The sequence below is a fragment of the Glycine soja genome, chromosome 6, assembly GCF_004193775.1.
Source record: "Glycine soja cultivar W05 chromosome 6, ASM419377v2, whole genome shotgun sequence".
NCBI lineage: Eukaryota > Viridiplantae > Streptophyta > Magnoliopsida > Fabales > Fabaceae > Glycine > Glycine soja.
In genome coordinates, this window is record NC_041007.1 from 6,112,451 (window position 1) to 6,132,042 (window position 19,592).

A 19,592-nucleotide genomic window follows, 5' to 3' on the forward strand; every position below is an offset into this window, starting at 1 on the left:
GGTTTTGGGCATATAATAGATTATGTGTCATCAAATTAAAATGTGATGGGTGAGCTTTGCATATAATTGATTATGCTGTCTTTAAAAAAAAAAATCTTAACTTGAAAAACAAAGCGGACAATTTTTTTGAGAAAGGGTGAAATGTTTACATGTTATTTAGAACAAGTTCAAATCAAGTAAATTTTTTATTTGCAATCTTTGTCTCTCTTTGCACTCTTCTTCCTATTTCTTTTTTCTTTTCTTTATTTGCATTGTTTATAATTTAAATATAAGCAATTATCTTCAAGAATTAATCAACTCTCTTGAAAATTATTGGCTTAATTGCAAAAAAATCTCCCTATTTTTTTCATTTCATTAAATCGGTCATCTTATTTTTTAATTTATTATTAGAGTTTTTTTATTTTTTAAAATTTACTATTTGAGTTTTCATAGGAAAATTGTTTAGATTGGGTTCGTGTTACTAATTTTGAGAATTAGAGATTTTTGATAATATGAAGGTTGGGAATTTTGGGTGAATGAAGTTTATATTTTGGGGTTGAATAATTATTTATGAGATAATTGTTAGTTATCTAATTGTTGATGAGGATAAATTGAACATAAAGTAAATAATTAATCATTTTAGTTACCAATGATATTTATTAAACACATAAATATTTTTTAAACAATTAATTATATGCCCAAGTGAGGATAAGCTAGTCGTCAACCTTTAATTTTTTCTGTACGAACTCGGATAGTAAATTTTGAAAAAATAAGAAAATTGATTTTATGAAATAAAAAAGAGGAGACTTTTGCGATTAAGCCAAAACTATTTTACTAAGGATTCCCTTACAATATTTTAAAAACTATAACACAATATTAATAATTTTGCTTTGTGTTTATTGTTAGCCGCTGCCGCTCTGCTCCAGAGCATGACGCACCTCGTTTTGGCAAAACTAGATGCAAGTTATAATTCATTTGATCTAAGTTAGTGAGCATGACACAATATTAATTCATTTTCAAGACTTTAAAATAAATCACAGACAAGATTCCCATCATCCCAAATCTCCATGTCCAAACAAGTTAGTGCAATCACCTCTTCCCATTCCATGCTCTTCACATTTTTTTCCTTTTATTTTTTATTTTCTAATAACATAAATTATATAATATTTTTAAGGAATTAGGGACCATCAAGTTACTAAAATAGTAACTCTAAAAGAGGGCGGCTTCTACCATGAACCAGTGAAAAATGTCATTTTTTTTAGTTAAAAGTCATTTTTAACCTTAACTTTACTTTCACTGTAACTTATCTTTCCATCCTTTGGTGCCCTCCCCCGCCGCTCGTCGGCCACCATCGATCATACGATAATGAAACTGCATAACCACTTGCTACGATAATGGAGAAGCTACATGGACCAAGATCCTTCAAAGTTAAGATATTGGAAGGCGACAACACAAATCACGGAGCATGCTTTATTTTCTCATTGCACCGTTTACTTCAATATTAAGTCCATGTTCAAATCCATTGTCCATCAACAAATCTGAGTTTTTTTTTCAAATCTGAAATTGGTGAAAAACTGTGCTTTGATTTTGGATTTGTAACTTGAACGGCGGTGGTTGATGGAGTTGAGGCAAATTTCACCTTCTTCTTCTTTTGTGGTCTTCTTTGAGTTCGTCGGCGGTGCAGAAAGAACACATGTGTCGTCGGTGTTGCGAGAGCATGTGTGCCGATGGTTGCACGGACCACCGTGAGAGGCTGCGCGGTGAGGACAGGTTTGCCGTTGTGGGAGAAAAACTTGTGTAATATCCCCATTTTCCGATGGATATTTTCTAGATTATGGGATGGGATGAAAGGAAGAAGAAAGGGATTAAGTTGTCATTTTACTTTTTTATTTTAATTGTAAAATAATTATTTGCCTTTAATCTCAGCCATTAAAGTATTATAAAAAATAAATTCATAGGCTAATATTAGTAATGCACGCATGAATCATTTGAAATGCTGGTCCATGGTAGATGTCACCCTAAAAGAGTTATTTTTCATTTTCCATCTTTTATTTTCTTTTATTCTAACCTTCCTAATCAATAAATCGCATTTGATTGTTAAGTTAGAAGAAAATGAAGGATAAATGTGAGAAATAATCTTGTTATAGGAGCAATTTGATACAAAAAATATTTTTAAAATAATATAACATAATAATAATAATTATGTGTGTTTACTTAATATATTTTAAAATTTTTAAAAAGTTAAATCAAACCAAAATAAATCATAAAAATTGGGGTTGACTTGATTCAAATTTGATATTATATTTAGATTGAAACTAACCAATCAGCTTCTTTATTTTATTTGTTTGGTTTGAATTTTTTCTCCTAAAAAATTGAATCAAATCATACTACGAAAACTTCCAATTTACCCTAGTGGCAAACAAAAACTAGAGAAAATAATGATTTGTTGTTTCTCATTTTATTCTTAAAAAAAATACACCACTAACTATTTGTTTTTTATTCATTTTGATTCTTAACATCATTTGACACAAATAATAATGATTTATTTTTTATGTGCTCACAGTTATTAACGAAACATAGTCATCAGTAGGAAAAAAAACTCTAATACTACTTTAAAAACAATGAATGAATTAGTACGAATTGATATTAAATGAACCAAAAATAATTTATTTTTCTTTCTTTCAATAGTTTGGAACATTTTAGAAAGTGAAAGAAATGAAAAATAAATAAAATTTGTGAAACTTTTTCGGAAGTGAAAGAATGGGAAAAAAAATTGTGAGCATACTGCCAATTTCAATCCATTGGTTTCAGAGAAAAACAAAAGGAAAGACTGAATTATATAATAAAAGTTAAATTATTCATACAATATTACAAATAGAAAAGTGATTTTTTTAATTTTGTTTTTATCAAAACAATATATATATTCATCTCACTTTTAAATATATTTTATAATCCAAAGAATTAATGCAAATAAGATCTTCTTGTTTTTCACATTTTTCCCATGAGTGAAAATAATTTATTTAATAAAAAAATCTGTGTTTAATTTTTATTATATTAGATAAATAAGAGTTACATGCCACGATATTACAAGCAGAATTAGCATTCAATGGTTGAGAGAGATCCTCCTCTCTCTAACTTGGAAAAAAAAATATATTCTACCTTATATTCAAAATATTATTAAAGAATTGATAAATATTTTTTCTTTTAAAAATCACATTAAAATATATTTTAGATGTATTGGTAATATTTTTTTAATAATTTTTATTTAAAAATGTTAGAAACACATTATATATATACTTTCTTTTTTCTTTTATCAGTAAAAATTTATTCAAATTCAAAAAATTGTGTCGCATCCCATTGAATGAATCTCTCTATTAATTTTGTACTACTAATTTTGTCTATTATTTGACAAATTAGTAATAATTTTACAAATTAATCTAACTATCATTCACTTATTTATAGTTTTTTATTGTTGATAATTGATATTATAAGAAATATAAATTTAAAAAATATTATATTAAAAAATTTAAATAATACTTATTGTAAGATTTTTTTATACAACACATTATTATAGAACAGAAAGTTATATGTTGGTCTTGGGTTGATATATAATGCGATTTGTCGGACATACCAGATCATATAAGATTTTTCTGTGTTTTCTTCCAATCCAGATATTCTCTCTTTCAGTCCGAAAAGAAAAATAATTGAATCATAAAAAATTTAGAGGGTGAAATGTAATGAAGTACAATTTTGTCTATTTTTTTATTTTTAGAGAGGGTGTCCTCTTTCATTTCTCTTGAAACATTTACTTTTCTCCTTTATTGTTCACCACCAACTACCTAGTGGCTACTGCTGCTATACTAGTATTCTGAATGCCATAGAATTTAACACCAGTCAAGTCATAATCTCAAATTTCCAAATGTGCTGGAGAGTGGAACCTAATTAGGAATTACCTAACTGGCCAACCATTAAATTCGCAGCTCGTAACATAAGATGTCCACATTCATTGAACCTAATTCTGTTTTAGCCACTTTTCTAAATTCTAATTCCAATTCTTTCTGCAATTTGAAAATTTTGAATCACACGCTTCAGTCAAGTGCTCTGCACAGATAACGATACCAACTCCATACGTCCAGGTTCAATGTATCTTCCTACTACTCTCTACATATTTCCGTTCTTCAAAAATGACTCCTTAAATCAAGCACCATTACTCAAATCACAACTTTTAAAAGTACTTACATAATCTGTTATCTAAAAAAATTATTTAGCCAGTTAATGTAATTAATATGGTATTTAATCAACATATTCTTATTTGACTGCAAACAACAACAAATATTAATTACGATAACATGTACTTTTTTTTAAAAAAAATATTAATAATTACCTAACTTATTAAGACAGTAATTTCTTAACAAAATTATTCTCATTAAAAAAATTTAAATTGCAGTTAAAAATTTCTTCAAGTAACTAATGTTCAATACCAATAGTACTAACTGGCAATACGGCCAATACCTACTAATTAATGTGAAATGCTAATCAAATGTTTTGTGTTACAACATTGATTAAGAAATTGATTTTTTTATCAAAATATGAAAAACTATATTATTTATTGACATTTTCATATTTTCTTATAATTTTTATAATAAATATATTTTTTATTTTAGTTCCTTAACTAACACTCTAAGTACAATATTTTTTTTTTATAAAAAAACCTTGATTAATATATTAAAATGTTAAATCAAATTAGTAAAAGTGAAACTCAGAAACAAAAACATGTAAGATGAAGAAAGTTTAAGATGACACATCACATTCACGGCATGGGAGAGGGGTGTATGAAAGTGAGGCACGTGATAGACATGTTGTGTTGTTGGAGGAAGCCAGCAAGGACGTTGAATCCGCGTGCCACCACACACACACACACACCATAAATACATATCTTTCGTGTGTGTTATTTCTCACGCCTTCTCAGACTCAGAAAAGAGAAGAAACAAAACAAAAAAGAGCAGAGAGAGAGAGGAACCATCACCAACCCTAATTTCTTAGCTAAACCCTATTCGTTTAGCATTTCCTCTCTTTTCTCCCACTCGTAAATCCTCTCCCAAACTTTTCAGATCCAAATGTAAGAACCCTTTTCTATTTCAGGCATTCTCGTTTTTATGTCGATGATTGTTGATTAGCAAATTAATTTGTTTCTATTCCGCAATAAAACGCTCTGGTCTCTCAGATATTTGTCCCTGCAGCTCACGACCACGAATGTGGCGTTGATTTAAAGCTTAGACAATTAATTGAATCTTTTAATGGTTATTTCAACTTATACATTCATTTTATGAATATATCACTGATGCTGCGTCCCCCCCCCCCCCCTTCAGAAATCATGGTTTTCTGGGTTTTTGGCTACGGTTCACTGGTGTGGAACCCTGGATTCGATTACAATGAGAAGATTATAGGTTTCATTAAGGACTACAGACGCGTGTTTGATTTAGGTAAGTCACACGAGCCGGTGAAATTATTTTTGCACAGCTTCCACAGTTTCTTAGACATGGCGTTTTAATTACTTTTTGCAGCGTGCATTGATCACCGGGGAACACCTGAAAACCCAGCAAGAACTTGCACGTTGGAGGAGAAGGAAGGGGCTATTTGCGTAAGTGCATTGTTATGCCTTTGCAGTACTTTAATTCTTATTTGTTGATTTGTTTTCTTATAATTTCTTCTATCATTCTGCAGTGGGGAGCTGCTTATTGTGTTCGAGGAGGCCCTGAAAAGGAAAAACTGGCTATGCAGGTAAAATTATTTTCACCTTAGACAGATACCAAACTAACTCTAAATGCAGCTTGCAATAATTTTTTGCTCTTAATAGCGTGTGCCCTTTTAGAAATTATTGTTGTGTTTTCAGAACGATAGATGCTTTCTATTTTGTTTAACTTGTGGCCTTTCTCGTTAGTAATCTCTATAAGCCATAATTTTATGCCTTATGAGGATTATTTTTGCCTTTGGTGGTGTTTTTTGTCCACTACAATCTTATCTTGCCTGTCTCTATCCAAGATCAGTGGATTATAATTCCACTTTTGCCTCTCTCTATGGTATTTCATTAGTGATTTCAGACTACATGTACTTTTTGGGCTTCAATTGTCCACTCTTTTTGTTGTGTAGTATTTGGAGCGACGGGAATGTGAATATGACAGAAAGACTCTTGTAAACTTCTTCAAGGTGAGTTACATGCAATTTGTCAAGGTTTTTTTCTCTTTCCAATTACTTGCAAGTGATTGTTATTTTAATATTTAATAATGGTTACTACTTCTAACTTGCTATCTTATTTATTTATTTTTGCAGGAAGGAGATTCACTGCACCCTACTTTAACTGATGTAATAGTGTAAGTTATTATACATTTTTTTATGATTTTCTTAAGCTTATTCATACCGATATATAAGTTTTTGTTTGAAAATTGATTATTTTAAGGAAATAATAGCTTAGTTTTTCAAAATCTCTGACAAAAAGAGGCAAAAATATTAAATAAGCTATTATTTTTCCGAAATAAGTAATCAAACATGCACTAAGCTTAGTTTTTCAAATTAAGAAATTTATTGTTTTAACAAAATGATAGCTTAGTTTTTCAAAATCTCTTATTCATACTTAAGAGGACAAAGTACAAGTCTGCTAAATACCAATCATGTCAATCCACAGATTCACATCTACTCCAGACAAAGTGAACAACAAATACTACCTGGGACCTGCTCCACTTGAAGACATGGCTAGGTATATTATTAATTATTATAGGCATTTTTCTCCCCATTTTTATATGTGAAGTTGGCGACCTATCCTTCGGTTGCACTAATTTTTGCTAACCCGTTCAGGCAAATAGCAACTGCATATGGCCCTTGCGGAAACAACAGGGATTACATTTTCCTTCTAGAAAAGGCCATGTATGATATTGGTAAGTTATCTCCTTAACTTACACATACATATGCAGTCAAAAATTATTCTCTGAATGTCACTAGCTTCGCATTTAAATTTGCGGGGCATTCTGATGAGTCAAGAGGTTTGATGTGCAGGCCATGAGGATGACTTAGTGATAGAGCTTGCCAATGAAGTGAGGAAAGTACTTGGAATGGGAAATGTAGTACCAAAGGAGAAGAAACTGGTTGGAGCAGCACAACTTCCACACCCTCCTCATGTAACAATCCCTACCCTTCAACTGCACCCACTGCCAGAACCTATTGCAATGGATATATAGCTGAGGGGGGAGATGACCAAAAACTGACGCTGAGTTCGGCTACTAAACTGATTTCCTGCTAACCCTCATTCAAATTTAAATAACATCACATATCTATTCCTCTTCGCCTACTTTTAGCGGCTTTCCAGCCATTCCCTTGAGATATTGCTTAAATTCAGTGAGGCGCAATATTTTGAATTGGAATGTTCGCGGATATTTTACTTCTGCAGACTGCAGTGTTATTATTGAAAAAGTTTCATTTTTTTTATTTATTTCGTTTACGGCGATCTTACACAGTTTTTTTTATATCAGTTCTGCATTCAATCTTACCGAGTTAATAGCTAGCTAGTACTTCGAAATGAATAATACTTCTGTTTTGAGCAAGTTCTTGTCTATTTGTGTTTCGTGTATTCGCGTTTGGTTAAAATATAATTTTTTTTCTTATTTTTTTAAATCTATGCTTCTAGGCTTCTTATTTTTTAATTAAGACATTTCATCTTATTTTTAAAAAATTTGTAATTTTAGTCCTTATAACAAATTTTAAACGTTGATTTATGTACAAATGTTTGTTTATTATACACATGAAAATGTTTTTTAAAATTATGTAATTTCCAATAAGCTTAATTTATTAAAAAATAATTAAAAAAATACACAATCAACAAATTTAAAATTGATCAAGGGAACTAAAATCACATGTTTTTTTAAAGAGAGGATAAAATGTCTCAATTAAAAAATAGAGTGACTAAAATATTAATTTTTAAAAAAATTAAGAAATAAAATGTCTCAATTAAAAAATAAAAGAACTAAAATTATCAATTTAGAAAAATTGAAGAACAAAAGTTATATTTTAATCTAAATTTTAATTACATAAAAATAAGTATAACCCACGTAAGTCACACAAAAATTACTTGCTAGTCTATTGAAGACTCCTTAAAATGTTTGGGTGTGATAAGTTTTTATCATTATTCTAAATTGACTAGAAAAAAAAATGTAAATACTAAATAAAGTGAAATAAAATACATTACATCAATATTCTTTTTTATTTATCTTAATTTATTTTGAATAATTTAAATAATGATAACTGATATTCAGTTTATTCAATGAATTATTTTTCATTAAATCTAACATTTTTTTTTTGCTTTGGGTTAGAGACTATAGGTGTTGTATCTCAACTCATTGGATCAAAAAGACTAATTATGCATAAGGGGAGTCTAACTGAGTTAGGATAAGATAATGTGTGAGTGTTGTATACTCCTAATATATTATTCAATTCTTAAAATAAAAAAATAAAAAAAAACTCCATAAGTTAGAATATACTCATGGGGTCTGACTACGAAAAAACAATACCATACCATATGACTATGCTTTTATTTTTTTGTTCAATGGATTGAACAAGAAACACACCCCAGGTCCAAAAAGCAGGACATAATTAAAACAAATCACATTATTTGGTATGGACAGCTCAATTATCCTAACATGTCTAACTATGCAAAATTGCAACTGTCTTTTCAGACTTCGAATTTCACCTAGGAGCTCAGCAAAATCTGTGTCACGTTCAAAATCATCATTAAGCATTCAAATAGCTTCAAAATTATCGGATTCCGTAATTAATTTCACTAGATGTGCTCCAACGGCAATACATACCATAGAAGATCGCCCATAGTTTAGCTTCCACAACTAAACAATGTTACATAGAGGTGCACGCAGGCCAATTTGATCAAATTAGTGTTTCAACCTAATCAATTTTGAATAAGTTGGTTTAGATGAATTTTTCAAGAAAAAAAATAAAACTCCACTCAAGATTGACATGTCTATAAACGTTTTAGATTAAGTTGAGTTAATAGGTAAAAAAACATTTAAATTTATTTGTTAATGTATTTAAAATCTAATATTTTTTATAAGTCAAGATTTTTAGTAATCTTTGTCACATCATTTCAGTGTGTTTTTAACTTTCGACAAGGTGTGATTATGAGTTGTAACCGTGTGAGATGCAATAGAAAAAAAAATGAGAGTTAAAATTCTAATTTGGTGAGAATGATAAGTTAAATCATGAGAATTAAGAAAAGAATATATAGTTTGACTCTTAGTTACTAAGTATGATAATAATAATAATAATTAATTTTTAAAAATTTCAAACTATATATTATATATAAATAATAATAAATATTATTTTAATACACATTAACAAGTTAATGAATATATATATTACAGTTCATAATTCAACCCAAAACTTGATAGATTTAAATGAATTAATTTGGATTTGATCCAAATATAAAAAATATATAATCCAAATAATTTAAGTCAATTTAAATTCACCGATAACCCATATTCATAAATATCTTGATGTTCCAATTTCCTAGAAAATGCTTCAACATACCTCGTGGCTATGTAGTAATAATATGTTTTATCCGTTATTTAATTTTTAAAGAAAAATGAGATCAAATAGGAGTTGATAATTATCTACACAAAATAAAATTTAATAAGATAAAATAGAATTGATGAAACACATGAAATTGAGGATGTTTTATTGAGTGAGAAAATTGTGTGACATCAAATTACTTAGGAAAAGGAGAAAAAAAGATGAGAGGAAAAATTAACTAAAAAAAAAGAAAAGAAAAAAGAAAAAACTTAAGCAACAAGTTGGTCTGCGATAAAGAAGAATAAGAAGTGTGAGATCTGCTTTCTTTTCTCTTCTTATTCGTTAGGGCACTCAACATTTTACACTCTTTTCTTCTTCTCGTTGTTGCTTCGGTGTTGAATCATGGATCAGAAAGTCGATTTCAGTGCTCCGCATTCCATGGGAACCACTATCATCGGCGTTACTTACAACGGCGGTGTCGTTCTCGGAGCCGACTCTCGAACCAGCACTGGTACACTCATTCTCCTTCCCAAACCAATCCCAAATTAATTTAGGGTTTTCGTTTTTTTTCTTTTTCTTTTCTTTTGACCGTTTCTTTCTCTGGGCAATTACACGCTTCTTTTGTTTGAGGATTGAGATTCGATTCTTCCTGTTGCTTTGGGAAGTAATGTGTTTGTTTATTTTTTCCTCTTTCAGGAGTGTATGTTGCCAACCGAGCATCGGACAAAATCACACAGCTCACTGATAATGTTTACGTGTGTCGCTCTGGATCGGTATTGTTCTTTCTATCCCATCAATTTTGTGTAGATGTCCAAATTTTGTGAAATTATGGTGATTTGTTCCTATCATTATTATTAGCCTGGAGTTGATTTCGTGTTACTGTTAATTTGGATATTTGTCTGCTGTGTCTGATGTAATTATGCTGTTTCGCTCATAATGTATGGTGTTGAACATTATTTTTTAAGGTTTGACAATATAGGGTTTCAAACACAGTTGTTGTTAACTGAATGTATTGGCAGAGAATGAGGCCTTTGGCTGTTTGGTCTGTTATTATCAATGTTCCCCTCGACTTCTTACATCATATGTTGGTCATTTTCAAAATTTTCCCTTCACTAAAAGTAATCTTATCAATGTCTGTGGAATCCATGGATGACGATTTGGTGAAGGTTCTGTTTGAACTCACGAAACTAATAATCTAATATATTATTCTTTGTTTGTTCTAGTCATATGAGATACTAAACATGCTGGCATTATAATCTTGCAGAAGATGACTGGAATATCTCGTACACTGTTATTGTTTTATGTCCTGAAAATAACAATCTGCATTCTTTTTACAGGCTGCTGATTCTCAGATTGTCTCTGACTATGTGCGCTACTTCCTTCACCAACACACGTAAGTGACTTTACTAAAATATGATTTTTAAGGTAAAGTTTTAGACTATGATTTAGTGTGTACTTTTACAATGATTTTACCTCATTGTGAGTTGTGAGTTTGTATTTGTGTAGGATACAACTTGGACAACCTGCGACAGTTAAAGTTGCTGCAAACCTTGTCCGGCTTCTCGCATATAACAATAAGGTTTGACCTTGATGCTTTTTCTTGGTAATTCAATTCAATTTGCATGGTTGAGTTTCCACCAATAATAATAGTAACAGTGACAAGCATCGTGTATTTAAGCCTTTACTATACTCTGATTCCAAGTATTCTCTTCTATATATTTATCTATTATTAAGAGACCAAGGCAACTGATATTTGGCTTTGTTATAAATTTATTTTCATTGGCAGAATTTCTTACAGACCGGGTTAATTGTTGGTGGTTGGGATAAATATGAAGGTGGACAAATTTATGGAGTTCCTCTGGGTGGAACAATAGTACAGCAACCTTTTGCTATCGGAGGTATCTCATTGTTTAAATGTATTAAAGAACAATTTCTATTATGATTTCTTTGTTCATGTTCAACTAACCGAGTGAGTATCCCTATATACATATATTTTCTGTATCAATTGCCCATAGTATTACCTTGACATTAAGATTTGACATTGGGTAGATCTAATTTAGTTAATAGGAATGAGTGATGCATGGACCCTTTCAAAAGTCATTCTTCATTGTTTTTAGACTACAGAGATAGAGGCTTGTAGAAATCAAAGTCGGAGGACAATAGACCCAAGAACACCCTATCTCTGCTTTTCTGGTCTGATTTGGAGGGAAAGAAGAAAAATAAAAGGAACCTGATAAATTTCTTCTCTTAATATGTATCTTTTATAGTGTTGCTTAGTCTTGTATAATGGTGTATCTCTTCATTGGAGAATGGTTGATGTTGAATTTGTTTAGTCTAATGATTTGATTCTAATGTATCCCTTTTCCCTTTACTAGTCATATCATTTCAGTCAAGAATGCACAGACACTTCAATATAGTAGCCTTGTGTCACAAAAACATATTTGTGTCAGACACTTCAGAGACAATTTGTATATGTCTACCCTTGTGATTTATTGTCTTTATGACTCATGCTTACTTTTAGAACATGGATTGCTTCTTTTCGTTTAAGATTTGTATTTTATGTATTTGTATACAAAACTTATGCATTGCACTTAGCCCTATCATGTCCTATGATTTTGAAAATTTTCCATATCCCTATGTCCTTGTCTTATTGTATCTGTCATTCTGTCTGTGTCATATATATAATTAGAGATGTCACTTTGGAATAAGCCCGGATCATTGCTTGTTGAAAATGTGTACATGGGTTTTCTATTGTTATGTTTATTATTATTTCTAAATTTATCATTGCTAGCCTGTTAGCTTTTTCCTTGGGATGCATGGCTTTTGTTTGTAAAGCTATGGTTACTTGATTTGTCTTTTGCAGGATCTGGGTCCAGTTACTTGTATGGTTTCTTTGACCAAGCCTGGAAAGAGGGAATGACCAAGGATGAAGCCGAGGTGTGTGTTTGGATTCTTACTGCTTCTCTTATGTTAAAAAAGAATGATTTTAGGTTTTTATAGTCAATAATAATGACTGGCACAAAATTGTTGTGGATGTTAGTTTTGGGGACCTAATCTGATTTTCTCATTATTGCAACAATATGTTTAAGATAAGAACACTGGCTAGTAGCCTCATAATTTAGAAGCTATTAGAAATTCTGAGTAAGATATTTTTTGTTCAAATCCTTATTGCTGATAGTATATTTTGATGCTGTATGACAGGATTTAGTAAAAAAGGCAGTTTCACTGGCTATTGCTCGTGATGGTGCAAGTGGTGGGGTGGTGCGAACAGTCATAGTAAGACATCTTGACCAGTGATTTGTGTTTGTTTCTTTATTTTCCACAAAGTGAGAATCATAGTATATCTTATAAGGGAGGGGGACAACGGATTGAGAAAGAGGCATAATGCATTGTGGGAAATTGAACCCACACTCTCAATTTATGTTTAACAAGCTGAATTGACTCAAAAGGACAACTTGTATTTTAAAAACAACTTCATATTTTTATTCATATGCTCAATGATTTGAAATCACCTGATTTTGATTTTTGAAATCCTTGTGTAGATAAACTCAGAGGGAGTGACCAGGAATTTCTACCCTGGCGACCAACTTCCATTATGGCATGAGGAAATGGAGGCCCACAACTCTCTGCTAGACATTCTTGGTGTCCCAGAGCCGATGAGCATGTGAAGTGAAGAAGTTTCTGTGTTCATAATCGTTTCCGGATAGATTATATCTTGTCACCTCTCCTTCATGAACTAGTTAACGATTTGTGGAGTCGATTACATTGTTTGGTTGGATATTGTTTCTGGTCAGGTTATCCTTGTGTTATGTACCATGTTTAACCTTTGTTTCATCATATAGCTCCAAAGTAACATGTAAACTTTGGTGAATTGGTGTTGATACAAAGCAATTATCAAATCATTTTAAATTCTTATTTTTGGTAGTTAGTGGTACAAAGTAGTACATAATTTAAGTTTTTATTATTATAAAAAAATTGGTTGATTTTTTAAATTTATTTGAAAAATTTAAACGAATTATAGGAATTTCTTTGAATGACCTATAATGATGGTTTCTATTCTACAAAAAATGAAAGTTCGAAAAGAATTATTTGAAGGGCTTAATAATCACGATAGCCTATACATTGGACGAAGTTTTAAAAAAGAACTTAGGATAAATTTAATTGTGAATACAGTAAGAGAAGAAATTATAAGGAATTATGAAACTGACTGAAATTTGAAATTTAAGCTTAAAGCCATATATTAGTACAATGCGGCAATTTGAGGGATTAAATGAGTGATTCATTGGTATTCTTGAAGGAATAAAAGTTATAAAACATCTCAATCCTTAGTTTAATAGTTATAAAACATCTCAATCCTTAGTTTAATTTAGAGGATGAAAAAGGAAAGAAGGAAAAGTGAGAAAAAGGAAAGGAAATAATGACAGTGTTTATTTATCAGCTTAACATCTCCGTCCTTTTCTTAAAAAAAAAAAAAGAGAATTATAAATTTGGTCCCCTAGTTTATTAGTTTTGAATTTGATCTCGTTGACAGGCAACAAATATCGAAGAACTAAATCTGAAACTGAAAATAAACTAGGGGACAAAAATGCAATTTTGCAAAAATCTACATCCTTGATATTATTAATTAGTTTTTTTTTTCCTCTATTAAAGTTGTGTGATCGAGGATACGTGATTTTGATGATAAAAAAAGAAGTTAAATAACAAGAGAGTGAGTTAAGTGGCAGTAGAGAGAAAATGAGCGTGAAGGTGAATTGCGTGGGTGGCGACACTCATAACGTCTTCGTGTACGGTAGTCTGTTAGCTGATGAAGTTGTCCATACCCTATTGAAGCGCGTCCCTCCAACCGCACCTGCCATCCTTCACGACTAGTTCAGTACTCTCTCTCTCTCTCTCTGTCTCTGCAATTCATTCGTTTGTTTATGAGGATGGGTTTTGTCGTTGCTCTAACTTGATGTATTTGATTTGCAGTCACAGGTTTAAGATCAAAGGTCGCGTTTATCCCGCTATTCTCCCTGTCCAGAATAACAAAGTTTATGGCAGGGTCTGTCTCTCTTCTTACATATCCCTCATAATTCTAATATATGCATCCATCATTTAAGACTATTTTTAATCAGGTGCTTCTTGGTATCTCCGGAGTAGAACTAGATATTTTAGATGAATTTGAGGATGTTGAATATACTAGAACTGATGTTGAGGTTTCCTTGAAGGTCAGTTAGTCACTCTTGTTTATTTCACTTTCTATGAACCTATAGCAGTATAGGGTAATAATTGTATATCAAATGAGGCAAATGTTACATTTCCCAAAAATACATACATTATTATTATTATTATCTAGAGGGCGAGCCCTGGTGCAGCGGTAAAGTTGTGCCTTGGTGACTTGTTGGTCATGGGTTCGAATCCGGAAACAGCCTCTTTGCATATGTAATGGGGTAGGAAGTTTATTATTATTATTATTGGAATGCTAAAATTAATGGTACAGGACAAGTCTGAAAAGTTACAAGTTTGCGCTTATGTTTGGAGCAACCCAAATGATCCTAACTTATATGCAGAGTGGAATTTTGAGGTCAGCATACATGCCATCTTTCTTATTTTCATTTGCTCCAATTAAAATAAAATGATTTGGGGGACAAAAGAGAAGCATCAAATGATCTTCAATGTTTAAATGTATGTATTCTTCTGGTTTCTTCTTCGTATGTGACCGAGGCCTTTGTTGGCTATGATTACTTGTGATTGCATTCCAAGTTTTAAATTGCGGTCGCGGTCATGGTTGCAATTTTTTCACAATCTTTAATATTCTGAGAAATTGTGAACATATGTAGTTGATGCGGCTGCAATTTCAGTTGCCATGTGGTCTTGGAGAACCTAAATGTCTTGACAATGTGGCCACAATCACAGTTGCGGACTTCTTTTATAAACCTTGGTTACATTGTAAAACACTTTGAATAATTGGATGAGAATGTTTTGTCTAAAACCATGTGTAGCATACTAACATGAGTAATTGGGTGATTCAATTTCCTTGATGAACAACTTATGACTACTTGTTTTGTGCATACAAATAGAAGGCAGATAGCATTGTAGTAGTTATACTTTGTTGACTGGTACATAGTTAGCTACCTCCCTTTAGGTTTTCCCTTTACTTCCCTCATGTTTTGATTTTGGTGAAGATTTTCAAACTTCTTAATTAAAGAGTTATGCCTATATAAGTGATTGAAACTTCATTGAGGTTCTTAGCTCATTAGTATATGCATAGTTTGTGTCAATGTCGTTAAACTTTACATGCTTTTTTTAATTTTCGTTTCAAATTTAAGTCCCTTTTCATGCATCCCTCCCTGTTCTAGAAGTCGTTTTTTTTCTCTCTGACTATTCTGATATATTTTTTTTTTTATTTGAAAGGAATGGAAACAAGTTCACATGAATGATTTCGTCAAGATGACTGATGGCTTTAGGCAAGAGTTGGAGTTACCAGAATCAAAGCCAAGAGTGCAGACTTATGAAACCTTCTACAAGCAAGAAAACGATAAGCCACTTGAACCTTGATGTTTGCAGTTTGTAAAAATTCTGCATTTTGTGCACTGTGCAGAGTTGTATGGTTCAATTAAGAATCATACTATTCACTGAATAATTATTAGTTCCTCTCGAATAATTCATTTGATGATTTAATAAGCATCTCAATGCTAACGGTGACAAGTTTTCAGTAATATATTTATTTTACATTATTGTATTATTATCTTGTACAGTCTTAATACTAATATTTGATTACCCCCTCTCCAAATTAGATATCTATATACATAAATAGAACATAAGTTGCAAGATTAATGAATTTGTAATCCTTAGTATTTCATAGTAGAGTGTCAAAATGGAAGCCCTGTTGAAAATAAAATAAATCTCCCAATATTATAGGTTTATACATAGCTGGGGGCCTTTTTTTTAAGGGGTGGGATGGGGGAGTTGCATCAGCATCACATTTTGGAAGTTGGGAGTCCTATTTGTATCTCTTGAACCATGACAAATTCGTGCAGAAGGAACATTTAAAGCATTTTCATCTAGGCTTAAATGTGAAAAGTCTTGACAAGTTTAGCTGTGTTGAAGGGTGAATTAGGATAAATTTCGGTATATTTCTCTTATCCTTATTCTCTTTTTATCTATTGATTATAGGATAAATTAAATTTTGAATTGTTTATAAAATAAAAAGTTTATTTGAAGTCTGAACGTTTTTCTTTGAATCGTTTGCATCTGTCTTGACTGACCTTTTAGGACGATCTTACCGACATGATACCTACCTTTCATCATAATTGTCTTAGGATAATCTTTCTGCAAATAAAAAGTTTTTATCTATTAAGTTTTTAATTTATTTTTGTCTTTCAAGTTTCCATTCAGAATTCTAGTAGGAGATACCAAGTGTCATATAGGATAAAGAAGAACGGGAATACAACCTTTACATGAATTCATTCTCTTTTTCCATCATGAACCATCCATTCGTTGCTTCTGTTCTGTGTTGTCAATTAATACTTCATGTGCAGAAGAAAAGAGTAAGTAGGCACAAAGTTTTTTTAATATGAAACTGGCTAGAATGTTACAGTCACAGATCTGTCATAAATTTGATACTACCCCTATAGTTCTAGATGTATAAAACTCTTAGTAATATAATTTATACTGTAGAATCCAAAACGAACTTGGACAAATGATGAAAACATTAACTATTACTTCTAAACAAATACTGACACAAGCAATCACAAACAGAAAGTGATAGGTAAATCTTAGACGCAGGAAATGAGCTGTTTCATATCAAAAAGACGGGAACGGTATGGTATCCAGTTCATGTATCATTTCAGAAAATGATGACGTCAAAATAGCATCGGATTTAAGATTCAGGCAGCAATCTCTCATCATTTCTGCAACTGCTACAGTCAAGTGGCATTGGAATATAGAACTTCGGAAGCCACTTTTGGCCACAAATTTCACACCCTTTCTAATTCCTGTTCCTTAATGTGAGACATGACCACTAAATTCAGGAGAAGTTTGGGATTTGTTGTCTCGATCTCATGCTGCTTGAGGTTATTCCCATAACTTAGTAGTTATGCTGGTATTTTAGAAACATGTGTTAAGTGCTAACGTTACAGTTGTAAATTTTTATCCCTTTCTGTCCTCTCTACCTGACAATAAACTTGGGTCTTCGGTGACCCTCGTCTCCTTATTCTTGTTAGTGGTTTGCTATATTGCAGCGAATCTGCTACCCACTCGACCTCAAGATAGATAAAAATAACCAACAGAAAGGGAAAAGAGATTACAAAATTAAACGAGGAAACAACCCAACTCACATTTTAACAAGAGGAATCATTGGTCTAGCTACAAAAGAGATTTATTAACATGATGGTTGTTACACAAATAAGGCGAAAGATTTAGCTTAAAAAAACGAACGAGAGATTACAAAAACCAGAACAACACAGCACAATGCAAACAAGATTCAAAATAAACAGCAGAACTTGAACATGCAAATCCACAAGGGTACCACCACCATCACCACCTTCAATTCAACCTCATACACACATGCATATATTCATGCATGCATGACTAATAAGTTCCTTGTGTGGCCTCATTAATTCTACCCTGAGCATAACTTCCATAATCCTTTGCCCTCTCCTTCACATCCCTTGCCTTATCAGTAAGGTACCCTTTTGCATAGTCAAGGGTGTCAGAACCCGCAGGCTGGTTCCCAGAAACGTAGTTGTAAATCCAAGATAAAGCAGCAATGGCAGCCACACCACAGCCCCCAGAGAACAAAAAGCCAGAAGCAACCAGGAACAGCACAAACGCAGCAGGGACAAGGATGGGGCTGAAGATAACAAGAAGAGGGGTTGCAATGATCAAACCTATGACAGTGCCTGTGAGGGTCAACCCAGACAGGAGTAAGAGTGTGATGCCAATAGTTGCAGCAGTTATGAACTTCACGGTTTGGCGTGAAGGAGGGTTGTTAATGCTGCTGTTGGTCTCATAGGTGGTTCCATAGGGTGCTCCATAGGAGGTTCCATAGGAGTAGGATCCTCTTGGTTGATCAGTAGAAATGGTTGCCATGGTTGGTATTTTTTCTCTTGCTAAACCAAGTGTTGATGAGAGTATTGAGTGAGAGAGGTATATAGTAGTGTATGAGGAGGTGTGAGAGGTTACGCGGCAAGAGGTGAGGGTACTTTGCATGTCGTGGCGGCTTTGCATGAAATTGAGGTTCAAAATAAGTAACACCTGTCCCCCTTTACTGTCCCCTCTCTGAAACAGCCTCAGTAAGTTATCATGAAACCATGGGAAACTTGGAGGGTTCTGCACATACCCTTGGCTAATCTAACATATGAAGTGTGGAAAATTCCCTCTATTAATGGCATTTTATATCACATCGTTTGAATATGCAGGAAGTTTCTTACTTTTGTTTCTTAGGTTTCACTTCAAAAAATACGACACATATGATTTCTTCCCATTAAATAAGCATGATTATAAGAATTACAGTATTACATTACGTTGTTGGACTCAATTTAAAATTCTTAAAAATATTATTTATCATAGCATTTCCTTTCTATTAACTAGGAGTGTTATTCTTTTACTAGATTTTTTTTGAAGGAGTGTTATTTTATTTTTCTTTTATAAGGTTTTTTTATAGATTAGACACATTAAAAAAAACTTTCTGCGTACCTGTTTTATTCTCTTGGGTTGCGGTAAATTGTGTCCGTTCTTGCGCTCATCTCTCTGAAGACAAATAATTTATATTTACAATAAAAATATTTTATAAGTTTACAATTAATAAAAAGTTAAAATTAATTTGTATACAACATGTTACAATATATGCTATATAATTTTATCAATTACTAGAATTGTATTTTTTTATATATAAATGTCGTGTAATAGAAAAATGGCATTCTTAATACACTTGTTTACAACATATTACAATATATGCTATATAACATTTTTTACACTGCAAATTTCACATTCCCATGCATTCGGTGAGAAGAAGAAAAAATTAACTTGAGTTAAAAGTGTATTAAGAAACTATAAATTTC

General features: G+C 31.9%; 4 protein-coding genes across 4 annotated transcripts; 3 read left to right on the forward strand and 1 right to left on the reverse strand.

Moving 5' to 3' along the window:
- Nucleotides 1-4,926: 4,926 nt before the first annotated feature.
- On the forward strand, nucleotides 4,927-7,574 carry LOC114415082 (gamma-glutamylcyclotransferase 2-1-like). Its single transcript, XM_028379607.1, has 9 exons — nucleotides 4,927-5,098; nucleotides 5,349-5,462; nucleotides 5,544-5,620; nucleotides 5,704-5,760; nucleotides 6,130-6,186; nucleotides 6,310-6,350; nucleotides 6,662-6,733; nucleotides 6,832-6,911; nucleotides 7,030-7,574. Exons 2-9 carry the CDS (start codon nucleotides 5,354-5,356, stop codon nucleotides 7,209-7,211), a joined length of 675 nt encoding a protein of 224 aa, XP_028235408.1. The 5' UTR covers nucleotides 4,927-5,098; nucleotides 5,349-5,353; the 3' UTR covers nucleotides 7,212-7,574.
- Nucleotides 7,575-9,827: 2,253 nt separating this feature from the next.
- On the forward strand, nucleotides 9,828-13,473 carry LOC114415083 (proteasome subunit beta type-6-like). Its single transcript, XM_028379608.1, has 8 exons — nucleotides 9,828-10,060; nucleotides 10,246-10,322; nucleotides 10,887-10,942; nucleotides 11,056-11,128; nucleotides 11,336-11,447; nucleotides 12,413-12,486; nucleotides 12,751-12,825; nucleotides 13,092-13,473. Exons 1-8 carry the CDS (start codon nucleotides 9,952-9,954, stop codon nucleotides 13,215-13,217), a joined length of 702 nt encoding a protein of 233 aa, XP_028235409.1. The 5' UTR covers nucleotides 9,828-9,951; the 3' UTR covers nucleotides 13,218-13,473.
- Nucleotides 13,474-14,225: 752 nt separating this feature from the next.
- LOC114415084 (AIG2-like protein D) lies at nucleotides 14,226-16,276 on the forward strand. Its single transcript, XM_028379609.1, has 5 exons — nucleotides 14,226-14,417; nucleotides 14,518-14,590; nucleotides 14,664-14,756; nucleotides 15,029-15,112; nucleotides 15,943-16,276. Exons 1-5 carry the CDS (start codon nucleotides 14,284-14,286, stop codon nucleotides 16,084-16,086), a joined length of 528 nt encoding a protein of 175 aa, XP_028235410.1. The 5' UTR covers nucleotides 14,226-14,283; the 3' UTR covers nucleotides 16,087-16,276.
- Nucleotides 16,277-17,846: 1,570 nt separating this feature from the next.
- LOC114415085 (oleosin 1-like) lies at nucleotides 17,847-18,699 on the reverse strand. The gene has a single exon (XM_028379611.1). It carries the CDS (start codon nucleotides 18,619-18,621, stop codon nucleotides 18,121-18,123), a length of 501 nt encoding a protein of 166 aa, XP_028235412.1. The 5' UTR covers nucleotides 18,622-18,699; the 3' UTR covers nucleotides 17,847-18,120.
- Nucleotides 18,700-19,592: the final 893 nt, after the last annotated feature.

What these genes read in the sequence shown, in the direction of transcription:
- LOC114415082 (XM_028379607.1), top strand. Translation starts at nt 5,354, where the DNA reads ATGGTTTTCTGGGTTTTTGGCTACGGTTCACTGGTGTGGAACCCTGGA. An exon ending in CAGACGCGTGTTTGATTTAG is followed by an intron (nt 5,463 to 5,543) that starts GTAAGTCACACG and finishes TACTTTTTGCAG; the next exon opens with CGTGCATTGATCACCGGGGA. An exon ending in CCACTTGAAGACATGGCTAG is followed by an intron (nt 6,734 to 6,831) that starts GTATATTATTAA and finishes TAACCCGTTCAG; the next exon opens with GCAAATAGCAACTGCATATG.
- LOC114415084 (XM_028379609.1), top strand. Translation starts at nt 14,284, where the DNA reads ATGAGCGTGAAGGTGAATTGCGTGGGTGGCGACACTCATAACGTCTTC. An exon ending in CCTGCCATCCTTCACGACTA is followed by an intron (nt 14,418 to 14,517) that starts GTTCAGTACTCT and finishes TTTGATTTGCAG; the next exon opens with TCACAGGTTTAAGATCAAAG. An exon ending in ATGTTGAGGTTTCCTTGAAG is followed by an intron (nt 14,757 to 15,028) that starts GTCAGTTAGTCA and finishes TTAATGGTACAG; the next exon opens with GACAAGTCTGAAAAGTTACA.
- LOC114415085 (XM_028379611.1), bottom strand. Translation starts at nt 18,621, where the DNA reads ATGGCAACCATTTCTACTGATCAACCAAGAGGATCCTACTCCTATGGA.
- LOC114415083 (XM_028379608.1), top strand. Translation starts at nt 9,952, where the DNA reads ATGGATCAGAAAGTCGATTTCAGTGCTCCGCATTCCATGGGAACCACT. An exon ending in TGACCAAGGATGAAGCCGAG is followed by an intron (nt 12,487 to 12,750) that starts GTGTGTGTTTGG and finishes GCTGTATGACAG; the next exon opens with GATTTAGTAAAAAAGGCAGT. An exon ending in GGGTGGTGCGAACAGTCATA is followed by an intron (nt 12,826 to 13,091) that starts GTAAGACATCTT and finishes ATCCTTGTGTAG; the next exon opens with ATAAACTCAGAGGGAGTGAC.